Source organism: Dendrobates tinctorius, unplaced genomic scaffold, assembly GCF_039654945.1.
Source record: "Dendrobates tinctorius isolate UK_male_01 unplaced genomic scaffold, ASM3965494v1 ptg000035l, whole genome shotgun sequence".
NCBI classification, from domain to species: Eukaryota; Metazoa; Chordata; class Amphibia; order Anura; family Dendrobatidae; genus Dendrobates; species Dendrobates tinctorius.
In genome coordinates this window covers 63,423,373-63,441,694 of record NW_027361703.1, presented here as the reverse complement: position 1 = coordinate 63,441,694, position 18,322 = coordinate 63,423,373, and the positions used below count along the sequence as shown (strand labels likewise).

General features: G+C 42.1%; 1 protein-coding gene across 1 annotated transcript in view; it reads right to left on the bottom strand.

Moving 5' to 3' along the window:
* The window catches only part of LAMB4 (laminin subunit beta 4), a 339,109-nt gene that overhangs the window by 146,429 nt on the left and 174,358 nt on the right, over positions 1-18,322 (bottom strand). Inside the window, exons 31-33 of the mRNA XM_073573188.1 lie at positions 14,109-14,481; positions 13,580-13,743; positions 2,185-2,399 (exon numbers count right to left, since the gene is read on the bottom strand). Coding sequence (XP_073429289.1) covers positions 2,185-2,399; positions 13,580-13,743; positions 14,109-14,481 — 752 coding nt within the window. The remainder of the gene's footprint in view (positions 1-2,184; positions 2,400-13,579; positions 13,744-14,108; positions 14,482-18,322) is intronic.

The following is an 18,322-nucleotide window of genomic DNA, read 5'->3' as shown; positions in this document are numbered from 1 at the left end:
GTTACAAACCCATGCTGACTCTGTTTGATCACTTCATTCTTATCCAGGTATTGACATACATGTTGTTTAATAATTTGTTCAAAGATCTTTCCTGGTATAGAAGTCAGACTCACCGGCCTATAGTTGCCTGGGTCCACCTTCTTCCCCTTTTTGAAGATAGGAACAACATTTGCTCTTCTCCAGTCTTCTGGCACTTCTCCTGTTCTCCAAGAATTTTCAAAGATTATGGAGAGGGGTTCAAAAATTTCTTCTGCTATCTCCTTCAGTACTCTGGGGTGTAATTCATCTGGACCTGGAGACTTGAATTCATTTAGGTTAGCTAAGTGTTTCCTCACTATCTTTCTGTTTATAGATATCCTGGATTCTTCTATTCCCTTAATAGGACAGTGAATAACAGTTGGTGTTACATTTCCTTTCTGAGAGAAAACAGATGCAAAATAGGAATTTAAAAGTTCAGCCTTCTCAACATCCTGTCTTACCATTTCATCATTTTCATCCTGTAAAAATCCTATAGTATCTTTGACTTTTCTTTTACTTTTGACATATCCCCAAAATCCTTTATTATTGCTTTTGACATCTCTTGCAAGCCTCAATTCATTTTCAGCTTTAGCTAATCTGATTTGTGCCCTGCAGGTTCTGCAGACAGCATTATATTCTTCTTTAGATATGCCTCCCTCTTTCCATTTTATAAACATTTTTTTCTTCCTTTTTAGCATGTGCTTAAGTTCTGTGTTCACCCATCCTGGTTTCCTTAAATGCTTCCTATTCTTCCCTCTTTTCGGAATTGTTAACAACTGTGCTTTGAGAATTTCATTTTTCAAGATTTCCCATCCTTCCTGGACATTTTTGTCTTTAAGGATATCCAGCCATTGGATCCCTCCAATTATCTTTCTGAATCCCTTAAAATCTGCCTTTCTGAAATCTAACCTTGACGTCTGAGTCTTCACAGGTCTTCCGCCTCTAGTTATCCAAAATTCTAAAATAGCATGGTCGCTACCTCCTAGGGTTCCAGCCACTTTTACCTCCTCAACCATTTCCTCCCTGTTTATAAGGATTAGATCCAAGGTAGCAGTTCCCCTTGTTTTCTCCCCTACCTTTTGGAAGATAAAGTTGTCAGCTAGAGAGGATAAGAATTTCCTTGACCTGTTAGTTTTGCCTGAGAGAGATTCCCAACAAATGTCTGGATAGTTGAAATCTCCCATGACAACTATGTCATATTTTTTGGAGAACTTGGCCATTTGATGCATAAAGAGTTCATCCATATCTTCAGCTTGCACAGGCGGCCTGTAGTAAATGCCTACAATGGTGTCCTTTCCATTGTTCTGTCCTTGTATTCTTACCCAAACAGTTTCCACAGAACTCCCAGTCTCTGAAGCTTCAATCTCTGTGCAGATATACGCGTTTCTAACATACAATGCAACACCCCCTCCTCGTTTATCAAGTCTGTTTCTTGCAAATAAGTTGTATCCTTCTAGTCTTGTATCCCAATCATGTGTATTGTCCCACCAAGTTTCAGTGATTCCAATGACATCATATTTCTTTTCCTGTGTTAGTAGTTCCAATTCTCCTTGTTTGTTGCCCATGCTTTGTGCATTAGTATAGAAACATTTTAGTTTGTGATTGGTTTCTCTTTCTCCAATATTTTTATTAATTAGATTCTTTCGTCTTTGTTCTTCCTTTCCACTTCTAATAGCAGAGTTCTCAATAGCATTTGTCAGGTGTATGGCTTTTTCTGGTCTTTTGCTTCCCTTCCCATGTTGTTCTAGTTTAAAGCTCTCCTTACAAGTGTAGCAAGGCGACTTCCAAATACATGCTTTCCAGTCTTCGTAAGGTGCACCCCATCTCTAGCAAGTAGTCCATCGTATAAGTAGTTCACTCCGTGATCCAGAAATCCAAATCGTTGCTGACGGCACCATCGACGTAGCCAGTTGTTCACCTGCAGAATCTTATTCCACCTCCTTGTTCCATGGCCATCCACTGGGAGGATGGAAGAGAAGACCACCTGCGCTCCCATTGAAAGACCAAATGTCTTTCAACTGATTAAACTGATTTAAATTATCCTGAGAATATGTAGAGCCATACACATGTCAATTAAACTTTGATCTCACTCTTTTTTTAAATAATCAGACTCTCATCTGACGTGCATGGATATCAGAATAGAATCATTCCAAAATAAGAACTCACCATCTCGTTCATTTTGCTTATTTCAAGTGAATTCATTTTATTTAGTTTGTCAAGGTTTTGTTTGTCTTTTGCATCCAGATTGTCTAATGTATTTAAAATATTTTTCCTGGTTTTTGCTGCTGTCTTGATCATGGGAGCAGCATTGCGTGCCTTCTCTACTGCAGATAAAGATGTTTTGTAGTGTTTGGTGATCTTCTCCAAAGACTCTTGGATATCTGTTTAGGGAGAGAGACATGTATCATCATTGTCATGATTAAATTTACTACAGAACATAAATGGGACATGTCTCGGGATATACTTCTAGAATCGTGCAAAAAACTTATACCCTCTGGTAATAAAAATGTTCAGAAATATAAAGTAACCATCATGGATAAATAAGACAGTACAAAATGTAATAAGAAGACAAAAACAAAGGGCATTCAAAATCTTGAAGGTCAAGAATACAGAAATTTCAGGACTGTACAGATCTCAATAGGAAATGTAAAAAATAAATCATGCTAGCAAAGTTAGCTACTGAAAAACAAATTACAAATCACCAATGAAATTAAAATCCCACCAAATTGTATACATATATTAATCCCAAAAAGAAAAAAATCAAATGGTTATCTGTACCGAATTTTTTGGATTATAAGACTCAATATTTGGGGGGAAAAAAGGGGTGTGTCTTATAATTTGAATGTAGCTTACGGTGGCTGCGGTTGAGCAGGATTCCAGGGTCGCTGCTGCAGGAATCTGAGTGGGGCAATGCTGCAGGTCTAAGGATGGTAGAAGGGGGTGTTTAGTGGAGCGGGGTCCAAGGAGGCAGGATCGCTGCTGCAGGAAGCTGGCGGCTGTGGCAGAGACAGAAATGGGGCAATGCTGCAGGCCTCAAGCTGGGAGTAGCGGATATTCAGAGTTGAACCTTGGGAAAATGGCTAACAGAGGTGGCCCATGAGCAGATTGAGATCTCAGGAGCCGAGATCTCGTGAGACGACATCTTGGTGCTGAGTTCTCAATCTGTGCCTGTACCGCCCTGAGGCCATTTTCCCAAGGTCCACCACATTGAAAAACATGGAAAATTCAGGGGCTCTGGGCTTTCCCAAAATGTCATCAGAGTCCTCACAGCGCCAAACACCCCCTCTTACCGGCCTGAGGCCTGCAGCATTGCCCCACTCTTGTCTCCACCACAGCCACCAGCTTCCTGCAGCAGCGATCCTGCCTCCTTGGACCCCGCTCCATCGCAGCTGCCACCCCCGGTAAGCTACAGTAAAAGCAGATTATAAGACACACCACAATTTTATTACAAACCTTTTTTTCCTATTTCTCTCCCCAAAATTTGGCGTGCGTCTTATAATCCACAAAATATGGTAATTATAGAGGACAAAGAAAAGGCTGAAATATTAAACAGGCACTTTACAACTGTATTTACCAATGAACTGACTGGTCCAGGGATCATTCAACAAGACAAAAATCAAAGTTCACCACTTGATATAACTAGATTAACACAAGAAGAAGTACAGCTGCTTCAAAGCATATTAAAAACTGAGAAATACCCCGAGCAAGATGGCATTCGTCTATGGATCTCGACAGAATTGAGCTTAGTAATTTACAGACCCAATGTATCTCATCTACTTAGAATCTCTTGTAACAGGGTCAGTGCCACAGGATTGGAGGATATCTGACATGACACAGATATTTAAGAACGGTAAGAAGGTGGTTCCAGGCAGCTACTGTCCGGTAAGTCTGACATCAGCAGTGTGCAACATTTTTGAGTGGTTTGTAAGAGAGGACCTGCAGAAATATATTGCAGAGAATAAAATAACTCACAACCAACATGGATTCATGAAAGATAAGTTGTGCCTAACCAACATGTTGGGTTTCTATGAGGAGGTAAGTGCAAATCTAAATATTGGTAATGCATCTGATATGATTTATCTGGACTTTGCAAAGTAATTTGACACTGTTCCACACAAAAGCCTTACACTAAAGCTCCAGAGACTAAAAGATAGGAAACAAACAGTCATTATGAATGGTACATTCTCCAAGAGGGATATAGTCAGCATTGGGGTACCGCATGGATCTGTACTAGGCCTGATTCTTTTTAATTTCTTTATGAATAACATTGTGGATGGGATTGAGAGTAAAGTGTCTGACACCAAACTATGTAGGATATTAAAAACTGAACTTGACAGTACAATATTACAAAATGAGTTGGATAAGATTTCTGAATGGGCAAACACATGGCAGTTGAGCAGTTCAGGTTTAATGTTGGCAATGGTCATTATTGTACCTAAGACTGAGTAATCCCATTGCTGTATTCACATTAAATAGAAGTATACTTGGGACTAAAGTACAGAACAGCAGAAGGATTTGGATTCTCTGTTTACAGGTAAGCTTAGCCGTAGTACTCAATGTCAAGCAGAAGCAGCAGCAAACAAGATTAGGGTGTATAAAGAGAGAGATAAAATCCTGTGCTCCCAACTTATTGTTACCCTTCTATAAATTACTTGTAAGGCCATATCTAGACTATAGGATCCAGTTTTGGGCCCCATATTTTAAAAAGGATATTCGAAAATTAGAGCCAGTTAAAGGTGAGCAACTAGATTACTACAAGGGTTGGAAGGTCTCTCATATAAGAGATAGAGTTGACCTTTCTAAGCTTAAAAAAGATGTCTCAGAGGATATCTCAAACAGGATATCACAGGAAGCTAGGGTTGTATTCACTTCCTGCAGCATCTATCATTCCTCCTGGAACAGGACATCATCAGGGTGCGATCCTACAGTTACTTATTAGTTTCTTTTATCTAACTGAGAAGGAAGACATTGTCAAGTGGTGGAGATAAAAGCAGTGAGTTTCAGCAGCACCAAACCAGAGCTTCTAGCACTGCCCTCAAATTAAAGGGGTTGTCCACTACTTTGAATTAACCCCCCAATGTATCCCCCCGGGGCCCCTAATGAATTTTGTAAATACCTCATATTGCCTATACTGGCTGTGAGCGGCGATATCACTGGCCGCTCACAGGCAGCACTTGACCCCCGGCTGCGGCCGGCTCTTGCTTCCGCTGACGTCCCGTCAAGTGCTGGCAGCAGCCGGGGGTCCCTCCTCCACCTTCCGTGCTGGCTGCCAGGCTGTGGGTGGAGTTATCCCCCCGCGTCACACTCCACTCCGCACCCATTCATTGAGAAAGCGCACGGTGGATGCTGGGTGTGACACGGGGGGTAACTCCGCCCACAACCCAGCAGCCACCTGCGGGGACCCACCAGCACTGAGTCATGCCTCACTTGTCGTGATGTCAGTTCTGGGTCACGTGCTGCCTGTGAGCGGCCACGGGTAGCGTCGATCACAGGCAGTATAGGCATATATAACTTATTTACAAAATTCATTAGGGGCCCTGGGGGATATATTGGGGGGTTAATTTAAAGTAGTGGACAACTCCTTTAATCATCATCAGGCGATGGTGCTGGTGTCACTCACACAGCTTATATCACTGCCCCTGATGACGATAAGTTTGAGGGCAGTGCTAAAAGCTGTGGGATGGTGCTGGTTTCACTCACTGCTGCTATCTCCACCCCTGACAACATTTTTTTCACAGTTATAAGCAGTGGCGGCATAGACAGAAGCAGAGTGCAAGCACTGCACTCATCTCTTCCACAGATTCTATCAACATGGATCCAGGACTTCTTCAGAGGGTAGCTATAGATGCTTCAGGGAAGTGAGTTCAGCTCCAGCCTCCTGAGATGTCCTGTTTGAGACGCCTTTCAAAAGAAATGTCACAGGAAGTGCAGTAAAAAAGCACATTTAGGGATTAGATAGTGAGAATTGTATGGTATTGTTTTATAAGTCTAATTACAAAAGATGTTAGGGTGTAAAGATAGACATTTAGAAAGGACATTTTACGTACCAGACCACCCCTTTAACATTAGGTTTAGGCTATACAACAACTTTGGCCATGACACTTGTCACATAACCAAAGCTCACTAGTTATTGCTGCTACATTGCAGTGCAATACAACTGAATACAGTCCAACCCTGAGGGTACTGTGACTGACAAGAAAGTCCCAAAAATTCCAGTTGGACTTCCTTTGACTTGCTTATTGCAGTTGCAAGGCAACCTCATTCAACCTCATTTATTTTTTTAGAGCCACTATTGGAGTTCTCATGTCAACCATACTGATTTTCATGTAGCTGTCCAACAAACCTAAACTGCTAGAAAACAGATAAAATTTGTATAAAAAAAATTAAAATTCATTTCAGAGGATAGGGGATGTTCAAACAGAATTTGAAAAGTAAGATTGGCTGTGAATGGGAAAACTGTCCAAAGTATTTCAAATTGGATTTTGAAGTACTAATAGAAAATATTGGTCGTGCACACACGAGCATAGCTGGTCTTGCAGCTGAAACTCAAAAAACATCAAGTTAGTAAATAATATACAAGAGTAACCTGCAGCTTAGTGACTTTGAGGCTCAGGCTACTGACTTTTTATTGTTGTCCGTAGGTGCTCCTCAAGTAAATTATTTGATTGATCCAGCCTTTTTATCAATCCTTATGCTAGGGATTATATATATGAATTGAATACACACCAGTCAGCACCTTCACCTGTTTTCAGCCCCGCTCCATCACCACATAATGTTTGTAAGCTACGGCATCGCTGTATGTTCTTTAGATCACTTTACTCAGTTCAAGTCTCTGGTACTCATAACGTGGCTACAGAACCTTCTACAGAATTCCCATAGGTTTAAAAATTGACCTCCGCTACACACAACAACAACTATGATTTGGTAGAATGCATTTGCAGTCACGTGGTGTGGAGGGGTGCTGAAAACAGGCGAAGACGACTACTGGTCACATACACGATTCCTAACAAAAAGATAAAAGAAAAGAAAATGCTAGCATGGTGCTTAAAATTGCTCCTTTCAAGCCTATTGGAAGGACATATTGGACCCTATTTTTGATTCAAGGATTTCAAAACAATTTAACCCTTTTCCCCCCGAGGGTGGTTTCCATGTTAATGACCAGGCCAATTTTTACAATTCTGACCACTGTCCCTTTATGAGGTAATAATAACTTTGGAATGCTTGAATCGATCTCGGTGAATCTGAGAATGTTTTTTGTGACATATTGTAGTTCATGATAGTGGTAAAATTTCTTTGATATGACTTGCGTTTATTTGTGAAAACAAATGGAAATTTGGCAAAAATTTCGCAATTTTCCAATTTTGAATTTTCATGCCCTTAAATCATAGAGATATGTCATACAAAATACTTAATAAGTAACATTTCCCACATGTCTGTTTACATCAGCACAATTTTAGAACCAAATTTTTTTTGTTAGGAAGTTATAAGGGTTAAAAGTTAAACAGCAATTTCTCATTTTTACACCATTTACACCATTACTGCCCTGACTGGTGTATGGGGCCCGGTGGGCAGAGGGGGCCTGCATCGGGCCCCGTCTCATCTGCTCACCGGGCCCTAAGGGCTGGCTAAACCGGGCCCTAGTGGCAGTTCAACTCTATTGACATGCGGGCCCAGGCCCGCACGTCAATAGTTAACAGACGCCAGCCAATCGGAGGCTGGCAGCTGACGTCAGCCGCAGCGTGCACATCGCCGGCATCTGACGTCATTGTCATTCGCCGGCGAGTGCGCGCTTCAGCTGTGTGGAGGGAGCTTTGCCGCGGGAGCAGAATGTGAGACATGGGGCAGAATGTGCGACACGGGGCAGAATAAATATGGAGGCAGAATGTGAGACACGGGGGCAGAATGTGAGACACGGGGAAGAATGGACACGGGGGCAGAATGTGAGACACAGGAGGGGGCAGAATGTGGTACACGGGGGGCAGAATGTGAGACATGGGGCAGAATGTGAGACATGGGGGCAGAATGTGAGACATGGGGGCAGAATGTGACCGTGAGACACAGGAGGGGGCAGAATGGACATGGGGCAGAATGTAAGACACGGGGGGCAGAATAATATCAGATATATTAGTGCCCAAATATGTGTGTTTGAAGGTGTGCCTTGATACAAATTATTGTGGCTTTTAGGATTGGGGGATGGGGGTGATATTTGGCCCGGTACCTATTTTGAAATTATGGTACTATTATGGGACTCTATTATTTATACCTAAGATTGAGTGTTCTGTCCTGCTCCTGACCCTTTTTTTCTTTATTATTCTTAAGATATCTTTTGATGCAGCGTGAGTGGCAGCATATGTCATCAGAATGCGCTTTGTTTGATGCGCGTTTTTATTATCCGGCAAGCGTCTTGGCTGCTCCATGGTGACAGCTAGAAGCGGATGTGACATCAAGCGACCGGAAGTTCCGGCGCCATTTTGGGTGCACTCCATTGTTTATCGCGTGGAAATGATTCCCCGCTGCTTTGTCTATTTAATATAGTTCCGGATGATCGGGTAATATGTATGGCCTGATGTGGATGTGATATCACGTGACCGGAAGTTCCGGCGCCATCTTGGATGCGCTCCATTGTGGAGCGCACGCTAATGTTTACTTGCCGGTTTACATCTCTAGTACAGCGGCTGAACGCCGGATGATCAGGTACATGTTTTCTTTGGATTGCACACCTGGGCTTTAATCATCCACGCCTTTCCACTGATTAAGCCACCGGATGGTGGGTGGCGCCTAAGTACAATCAAGGTGGTTAGTTAAATCCGCTCGGTTTGACCTCTGATGCCTCCATCATCGTGATATCAGGCATGGAGCAGCAACAATATCGGTGAAAGCATTGGTTACACCTCCTAATGAACCGCCATGGCGGGGAAACACGTTGAGGGTTCTCCATAGACATAAGTGACCGATTTTTACAGTATATCTGATTGCTTATATCCCCCTGAGTGAGGGTTCTCCATAGGCATGATAAGTTACCAATTTTTACAGTATATCTGATCACTTATATCCCCCTGAGTGGGAGTAACCATGTACCTTACCATGTGAGGATATTTTGTGTCACATGATATCATGATAAGGGTATATGTAATTTTATCATGAGGGTTCTCCATAGACATGATAAGTGACCAATTTTTGTAGTATATCTGATTGCCTATATCCCCCCTAAGTGGGAGTAACTATGTACCTTGCCATGTGAGGATATTTATGTCACATGATATCATGATATGGGTATATGTATTTTTATCATTATACTTTTGTCTGCACTAGTCCTAGGCATTCTGTTTTTTTCATCTCTGCACTATTTGGAAATTGTTTTCCTTCCTGCGATATCAGGGACTATTAGGGAAGTGAGGGATAGTCCTCATTGAGTGGGGGCGCCAATATCGTACTGATAGGATGCCAACCTCCACGGCTAGGAAAGTATCAGTTAGGCCTTAGTATAGGGCTGTGCAGCACTTTAGACCAGGTCTTTTTTCTATTTTGGCATTCGCCAGCTTTTTGCACTGGGAAGGTGTTTTTTAACAAATTATTGTAATAAATTGTATGTCTTTTAAGGGGATTTGCATGTTCTCCAGTGACCTCCCCACTCTCATCATGGGTGATTTCAACATCCCCATTGCTCTTCTCCTCTCCCCATTTTCTACCCACCTTTTATCTCTAACCTCCTCTTTCGGCCTTTCGCAGCATACTAACTCTCCTACGCATGAAGAGGGAAACTCCCTCGTCTTGGTCTTCTTCCGGCTTTGTTCAGGGGATGATTTTACAAACTCCCCTCTCCCGTTCTCTGACCACAACCTCCTTTCATTCTCTATCAAGAACTGCCATCCCGCTCAGGTCACCCCTACTTTACACACTTATAGAAACATACAGGCCATTTAACACCCAGAAACTTATGAAGAACTTGCAGTCATCATTGGCCACTTTCTCCTCCATCTCATGTCCTGATTCTGCACTGAAGCATTACAATGAAACACTGCAAAGTGCCCTGGATGAAACTGCACCTCCTATACATAGAACAACATGGCACAGACGGCAACAACCATGGCACTCGCTGCAAACACGTTCCCTGCAGCGGTGCTCCAGGTGCGCTGAACGTCTGTGGAGAAAATCCAATCTACCCGAAGATTTTATCCATTATAAGTTTATACTTAAAACATACAACACTGCCCCTCACCTCTCAAAACAAACCTATTTCAACACCCTCATCACGTCACTATCCAATAACCCGAAACGTATCTTAGACACTTTTCATTCCCTACTCAACCCAAGATTGCAGGCCCAAATCATGGATCTCCGCGCTGACGATCTGGTCAATTATTTCAATGAAAAAGTTGACCATATCCGACAGGAAATTATCTTCCAATCCCCTCATACCATGCATTATCCTCCTTCCTCCCTGCATCTAGCTCACTCTATGACTTTGAACCAGTCACAGAAGAAGAAGTAATCAGGCTCCTTTCATCTTCTCGCCCGACCACTTGCACCATTGACCCCATTCCATCACATCTCCTCCTGTCCCTTTCCCCTGCTGTCACCTCTCACCTAACAAAAATATTCAACCTCTCTCTCTTCTGGTATCTTTCCCTCCTTATTTAAGCATGCCATTATACATCCACTACTTAAAAAACCTTCCCTCGACCAAAACTGTGCCGCTAACTATAGACCTGTCTCTAATATTCCTTTCATCTCTAAACTCCTGGAACGCATGGTCCACTCCCATATTATCCACAAACTTTCAGACAACACTCTTCTCGACCCTCTACAATCCAGTTTCCGCTCTTTACACTCTACTGAAACTGCCCTCACAAAAGTATCTAATGATCTGCTAAAGCTAATGGTCACTACTCCATGCTAATTCGCTTGAATCTTTCTGCAGCATTCGACACTGTGGATCATCAGCTCCTCCTCCTCACTATGCTCTGCTCCATCAGCCTCAAGGACACTGTTCTCTCCTGATTTTCCTCCTATCTCTCTGACGGCTCCTTCATTGTATCTTTTGCTGGCTCATCCTCTCATCTTCCCCTTACTGTTGTGGTTCCTCAAAAATCGCTTCTAGGCCCCTTTCTCTTCTCTTTGTATACTGCCCCTATTGGTCAAACAATCAGTAGATTTAGTTTCTACTACCATCTATATGCTGATGACACTCAATTATACAATTCTCCTGATATCACGCCTGTCTAATTAAAAAACACAGGTGATTGTCTTACCGCTGTCCCTAACATCATGTCCTCCCTCTATCTGAAACTAAACTTGTCAAAAACTGAACTCCTTGTGTTTCCTCCCTCTACTAATAAACATATGCCCAACATTGCCATTTCCATTTGTGGTTCCACCATTACTCTCCAGCAACATGCCCACTGTCTTGGGGTCATACTTGATTCCAAGCTTTCATTCACCCCCCACATCAGATCACTGGCTCGCTCTTGTTATCTGCACCTCAAAAACATTTCTAGAATTCGACCCTTTCTTACTTTTGACTCTGCAAAAAGATCTTACTGTTTCCCTTATTCATTCTCGTCTGGACTATTGTAAAGCTCTACTAATCGGTCTCCCTCTTACCAAACTCTCCCATCTCCAATCTGTCTTGAATGCTGCAACCAGGATCATATTCCTCACCAATCGTTACAATGATGACTCTACCTTGCGCCAGCCATTACACTGGTTACCCATCCACTCCAGAATCCAGTACAAACTTATTACCCTCACCCACAAAACACTCCATGGATCAACACCACTGATATAACTGATATATCTATATTGCTAGTGTTATTAGTGCCCAAATATGTGTGTTTGAAGGTGTGCCTTGATACAAATTATTGTGGCATTTAGGATTGGGGGATGGGGGTGATATTTGGCCCGGTACCTATTTTGGAATTATGGTACTATTGTGGGACTATTTATACCTAAGATTGAGTGTTCTGTCCTGCTCCTGACCCTTTTTTTCTTTATTATTCTTAAGATATCTTTTGATGCAGCGTGAGTGGCAGCATATGTCATCAGAACGCGCTTTGTTTGATGCGCGTTTTTATTATCCGGCAAGTGTCTTGGATGCTCCATGGCGACAGCTAGAAGCGGATGTGACATCACACGACCGGAAGTTCCGGCGTCATTTTGGGTGAGCTCCATTGTTGAGCGAGTGGAAATGATTCCCTGCTGCTTTGTCTATTTAATATAGTTCCGGATGATCGGGTAATATGTATGGCCCGCTGTGGATGTGATATCACGTGACCGGAAGTTCCGGCACCATCTTGGATGTGCTCCATTGTGGAGCGCACGCTAATGATTACTTGCCGGTTTACATCTCTAGTACAGCGGCTGAACGCCGGATGATCAGGTACATTTTTTCTTTGGATTGCACACCTGGGTTTTAATCATCCACACCTTTCCACTGATTAAGCCACCGGATGGTGGGTGGCGCCTAAGTACAATCAAGGTGGTTATTTAAATCTGTTTGGTTTGACCTCTGATGCCTCCATCATCGTGATATCAGGCATGGAGCAGCAACAATATCGGTGAAAGCATTGGTTACACCTCCTGATGAACCGCCACAGCGGGGAAACGCGTTGAGGGTTCTCCATAGACATGATAAGTGACCGATTTTTACAGTATATCTGATTGCTTATATCCCCCTGAGTGAGGGTTCTCCATAGGCATGATAAGTTACCAATTTTTACAGTATATCTGATCACTTATTTCCCCCTGAGTGGGAGTAACCATGTACCTTACCATGTGAGGATATTTTGTGTCACATGATATCATGATATGGGTATATGTATTTTTATCATGATGGTTCTCCATAGACATGATAAGTGACCAATTTTTGTAGTATATCTGATTGCCTATATCCCCCCTAAGTGGGAGTAACTATGTACCTTGCCATGTGAGGATATTTATGTCACATGATATCATGATATGGGTATATGTATTTTTATCATTATACTTTTGTCTGCACTAGTCCTAGGGCATTCTGTTTTTTTCATCTCTGCACTATTTGGAAATTGTTTTCCTTCCTGCGATATCAGGGACTATTAGGGAAGTGAGGGATAGTCCTCGTTGAGTGGGGGTGCCAATATTGTACTGCTAGGGTGCCAACCTCCACGGCTAGGAAGGTATCAGTTAGGCCTTAGTATAGGGCTGTGCAGCACTTTAGACCAGGTCTTTTTTCTATTTTGGCATTCGCCAGCTTTTTGCACTGGGAAGGTGTTTTTTAATAAATTATTGTAATAAATTGTATGCCTTTTAAGGGGATTTGCATGTTCTCCTACTTTTTTTCAAATCTCTATGAATTGTTTGATTTTTCTCTTTGGATGTCACAGGAGAGAAAGTGTGGAAGCCAGATGGCAAAATGATCCAAGAACTAATGGGAGGGGCCCGGAAGGCAATACACCACCTCCACTCGCATTGAGAAGGGGATGTAGAGTCTGACAGCATGGACCTCAGTAGTAGAATAGAGCAAAATTCTTGCTTTGAAATATGTACTTTTCTCAACATTAAGAGAGTGATATTTATTTCTTACCTTTAACCTTTACTGTATTTTCTTTTTCCTTCTTTTTCTTTATTTTGTTAAGTTCAGTAAATAAATAATCAATTTCTTTCCCCATATCCGAAATTAATTTGTTCATTTTTGCAATTTCATTGAAATTTCCCAAATCTGGAATCTTTATGCTATTTACTTTTTGACTGTAATATATGTGAAATAAAACAGCTTAGTACAATTGACTGACTACTTTCAGAAAATTGTTTTACCGATAGGGTTACTTGAGAATCATATGGAAGGATACAGTATTATTCATTCCGTATAAACCATAAATGTTATTCCATAAATCAAATTTAATTTAAGACTATTTACTTCATGGTTCCTTCTCATCGCTTTTCAATTGCCTTTATGGAGGCAAAATAGCATTGCATACTGTCCATTGGCAAATTGGGCACTAAGATTTGTCTAGTCCTTGATTTAGAATTCATTCTTGACTATCTCATGCTAATCAGAATTATTAAAAATGTGTGGTTGTCATGCATATGTTCATTAAGTGAAAATGGCTTACCGTATGGTGTCATAGTATTTCTTCACTTTATTGTACTTCTCAGGTGAAAGAATTGGACTACGAAAGATTTTTTCAATGGCAGAAAGTTTCTCTTGGAGGATACGTATTTGAATATCACAGCCAGTTGGTGATTTTGTTGGAACAATATTAGTAGCTAATCTTACTAAAGCACGGGCAGAAGTTGATAGATTTGAAACTTGTGTTTCATACTGATCGAAGCACATGTGACATTGAAGACATGCAGGGAAGTCTAGCTTGAATTTAGAAGCGCATTGGTCACAGTTTCTTCCAGTGATCCCAGGTTTACAGTTGCATGAACCAGTATCCTGATCACACATGTTCTTTTGAGAACCTTCCAGGTTACACCTACAAGCTGAAATAAGACAAAATATACCATATGTATCTAATGTATACAAACATTTTTATTTTTTGCTACATAAAGACTCAAAGGTTTATAAAAAATGTTTTTTTTAACTAATAATTGCTATTACATATTAATAACTTTTATATTATTTATGATTTATAATATTGAGGAAACAGAGTAAAAGTCTTACAGTAATTGCCTCCCTTCACCTAACTGTCTTTACCTAATGGCATTTGCAACTTTCCAAAATGTCAAATGGCTGTGCTGACTTTCCCATGTTGATCTGGGGGGGTCCCTTACTATCAGCCTGTTCACACCCTGCAACAAGCAGGGACAAAGTAGCCGAGAATGAGTCTCTGACAACTTCTCTAATGCTGTAATCCATGGTGACTATGGAATGTCATGAGTTTTGACAGAGGAAAAGAGCTCCCACTCTTATCGCATTTGCTCTCTGCAATAAGTTATGGAGTGCTGATAAATTGCTATGGCAACCTGTGGCCTAATGGTCTTCCAAAGATCAAAACTAATTAGACCCTGCCAAGGTCAGAATCTAATATATTGACTGTTAGTATAATGCTGAGACAATGCACTGCTTTGCTTAAGTAGAACAGTGTATTACCATGCAAGGGATCATGGGTTTAAGTCTACTTATAGTCCTAATAAATATTGCAAAAAAAGAAATAAAAACATAAAGTGTTTAAGGCTAGTTTCACACTAGCGTTTGGCTGAGCTGCAGAGGACTGCAGACTTCCTCTGTGAGGCTCCGCCCACTGCCGTACATCCTCCAGTCAGCTCCGCCTATGTATGCATACAGCCTGCATACCTATCTTTAACATTGGGTTTGCAGGCCGTGCGGATTTATGCGGATGCGTCGTTTTGACGATGTGGCGACCTGTGTCGAACTCAACGTGTTTCAATTTGTTGCGGTCGCTGCATCGTCAAAACGGCGTATGCGGAGGCATCCGCATACATCATCATGGCCTGCGTACCCAATGTTAAAGATAGGTAGGCAGGCCGCATGCAGACTTGGGCGGAGCTGACCAGAGGAGGTGCGCAGTGGACGGAGCTTCAAGCAGGAAGTCTGCAGCCCTCCACAGCTTGGCCAAACGCTAGTGTGAAACTAGCCTAATATAGTGTATTTGCAATGCTTAGCTCACATTTCCTACTACTAGCAGCTCAGATTAAACTTTAGCTTTAGAATTGTTGTTGACCTTGAGATCATTTACTAAAACGAGAGAGTGAGTAAGAAATCAATGCTAGACGTTACAATAATAGTCAGGAACTCATAGATTAATTGAAGCATACATATATACTGTATCCTAAGCCTCTTCCAGAAAGCGTGAAGCTAGGCAGAAGAGCGGTGCAGGACCAGAAGCACATCATCTCCTACTTGATGAATGCTCCTGCTTGAATGACAATTTGGTCTATTTTTTTGTGCCACTGGACTTAACTGTGCGCTCTCCAAGCTTTGACAAGCACTAACTCCTCAGCATTGGAGGAGGGCAGTGGTATTGAAACGGATCTGGGTACATTCAGAGCAGCAATTAAAGGTTCTATTGCAAATAGCTTGGAGGCAATGAGCTCCTTACCTAGGAGACAAACCACCTCTCATGGGCACGAACAGTTGTCAGTAACCTAGTCAATAAATATTAAAATTAAAAATCCCTCCTTCTACAGATCATAGTCAATGTTTACTATTTATTATTAAATAACAGTTTTTTTTAAAGATTTTCCAGAGCACAAAATAATATACAATGGGTACGGAAAGTATTCAGACCCCTCTAAATTTTTCAATCTTTGTTTCATTGCAGCCATTTGGTAGACTTTAAAAAGTTCATTTTTTTCTCATTAATGTACACTCTGCACCCCATCTTGACTGCAAAAAACAAATGTAGAAATGTTTGCAAATTTATTAAAAAAGGAAAACTGAAATATCATATGGTCATAAGTATTCAGACCCTTTGCTCAGACACTCATATTTAAGTCACATGCTGTCGATTTCCTTGTGATCCTCATCCTCCTTGAGATGGTTCTACTCCTTCATTGGAGTCCAGCTGTGTTTAATTAAACTGACAGGACTTGATTTGTATAGGCACACACCTGTCTATATAAGACCTCACAGCTCACAGTGCATGTCAGACCAAATGAGAATCATGAGGTCAAAGGAACTGGCCAAGGAGCTCAGAGACAGAATTGTGGCAAGGCACATATCTTGCCAAGGTTACAAAAGAATTTCTGCAGTACTCAAGGTTCCTAAGATCACAGTGGCCTCCATAATCCTTAAATGGAAGAAGTTTGGGACCAACAGAAGCCGAACGTCTGTGGAGAAAATCCAATCTACACGAAGATTTCATCCATTTTAAGTTTATGCTTAGAACATACAACACTGCCCTTCACCTCTCCAAACAAACCTATTTCAACACCCTCATCACCTCACTGTCCAATAACCCGAAACGTCTCTTTGACACTTTTAATTCTCTACTCAGTCCAAGAGTACAGGCCCCAACCACGGAGCTCCGAGCTGACGATCTGGCCAATTACTTCAAAGAAAAATTGACCAGATTCGACAGGAAATTATCTCCCAATCACCTCATACCATGCACTGTCCTCCCTCCCCCACTGCATCTAGCTCACTCTCTGATTTTGAACCAGTCACAGAAGAAGAAGTAAGCAGGCTCCTTGCATCTTCTCGCCCAACTACTTGCACCAGTGACCCATTTCCGTCACATCTCCTCCAGTCCCTTTCCCCTGCTGTCACCCCTCACCTAACTAAAATATTTAACCTCTCTCTCTCTTCTGGTATTTTTCCCTCCTCATTTAAGCATGCCATCATACATCCACTACTTAAAAAAGCATCCCTCGACCAAAACTGTGCCGCTAACTATAGACCTGTCTCTAATCTTCCCTTCATCTCTAAACTCCTGGAACGCCTGGTCCACTCCCGTCTTATCCGCTATCTCTGAGAAAACTCTGTTCTCGTCCCTCTCCAATCCGGTTTCCGCTCTTTACACTCCACTGAAACTGCCCTCACTAAAGTCTCTAATGATCTGCTAACAGCTAAATCAAATGGTCATTACTCCATGCTAATTCTCTTGGATCTCTCTGCAGCATTCGACACTGTGGATCATCAGCTCCTCCTCACTATGCTCCGTTCCATTGGCCTCAAGGACACCGTTCTCTCCTGGTTCTCCGACCGCTCCTTTACTGTATCTTTTGCCGTTTCCTCCTCCTCTCACCTTCCCCTTACTGTTGGGGTCCCCCAAGGATCGGTTCTAGGCCCCCTCCTCTTCTCCTTGTACACTGCCCCTATCGGTCAAACAATCAGTAGATTTGGTTTCCAGTACCATCTCTATGCTGATGACACCCAATTATACCCTTCTCCTGACATCACGCCAGCCTTTCTAGAAAACACCGGCGATTGTCTAAACGCTGTGTCTAATATCATGTCCTCACTATATCTGAAACTGAACCTGTCAAAGACTGAACTCCTGGTGTTTCCTCCCTCTACTAATGTACCTATACCCGACATTGCTACTTCTGTGGGTGGTTCCACTATTACTCCCCAGCAACAGGCCCGCTGTCTTGGGGTCATACTTGATTCCGAGCTTTCCTTTGCCCCCCACATTCGATCACTGGCTCGCTCTTGTCATCTGCACCTCAAAAACATTTCTAGAATTCGACCTTTTCTTACTTTTGACTCTGCAAAAACTCTTACTGTTTCTCTTATTCATTCTCGTCTCGACTATTGTAACTCTCTTCTAATCGGTCTCCCTCTTACCAAACTCTCCCCTCTCCAATCTGTCTTGAATGCTGCAGCCAGGATCATATTCCTCACCAATCGTTACACCGA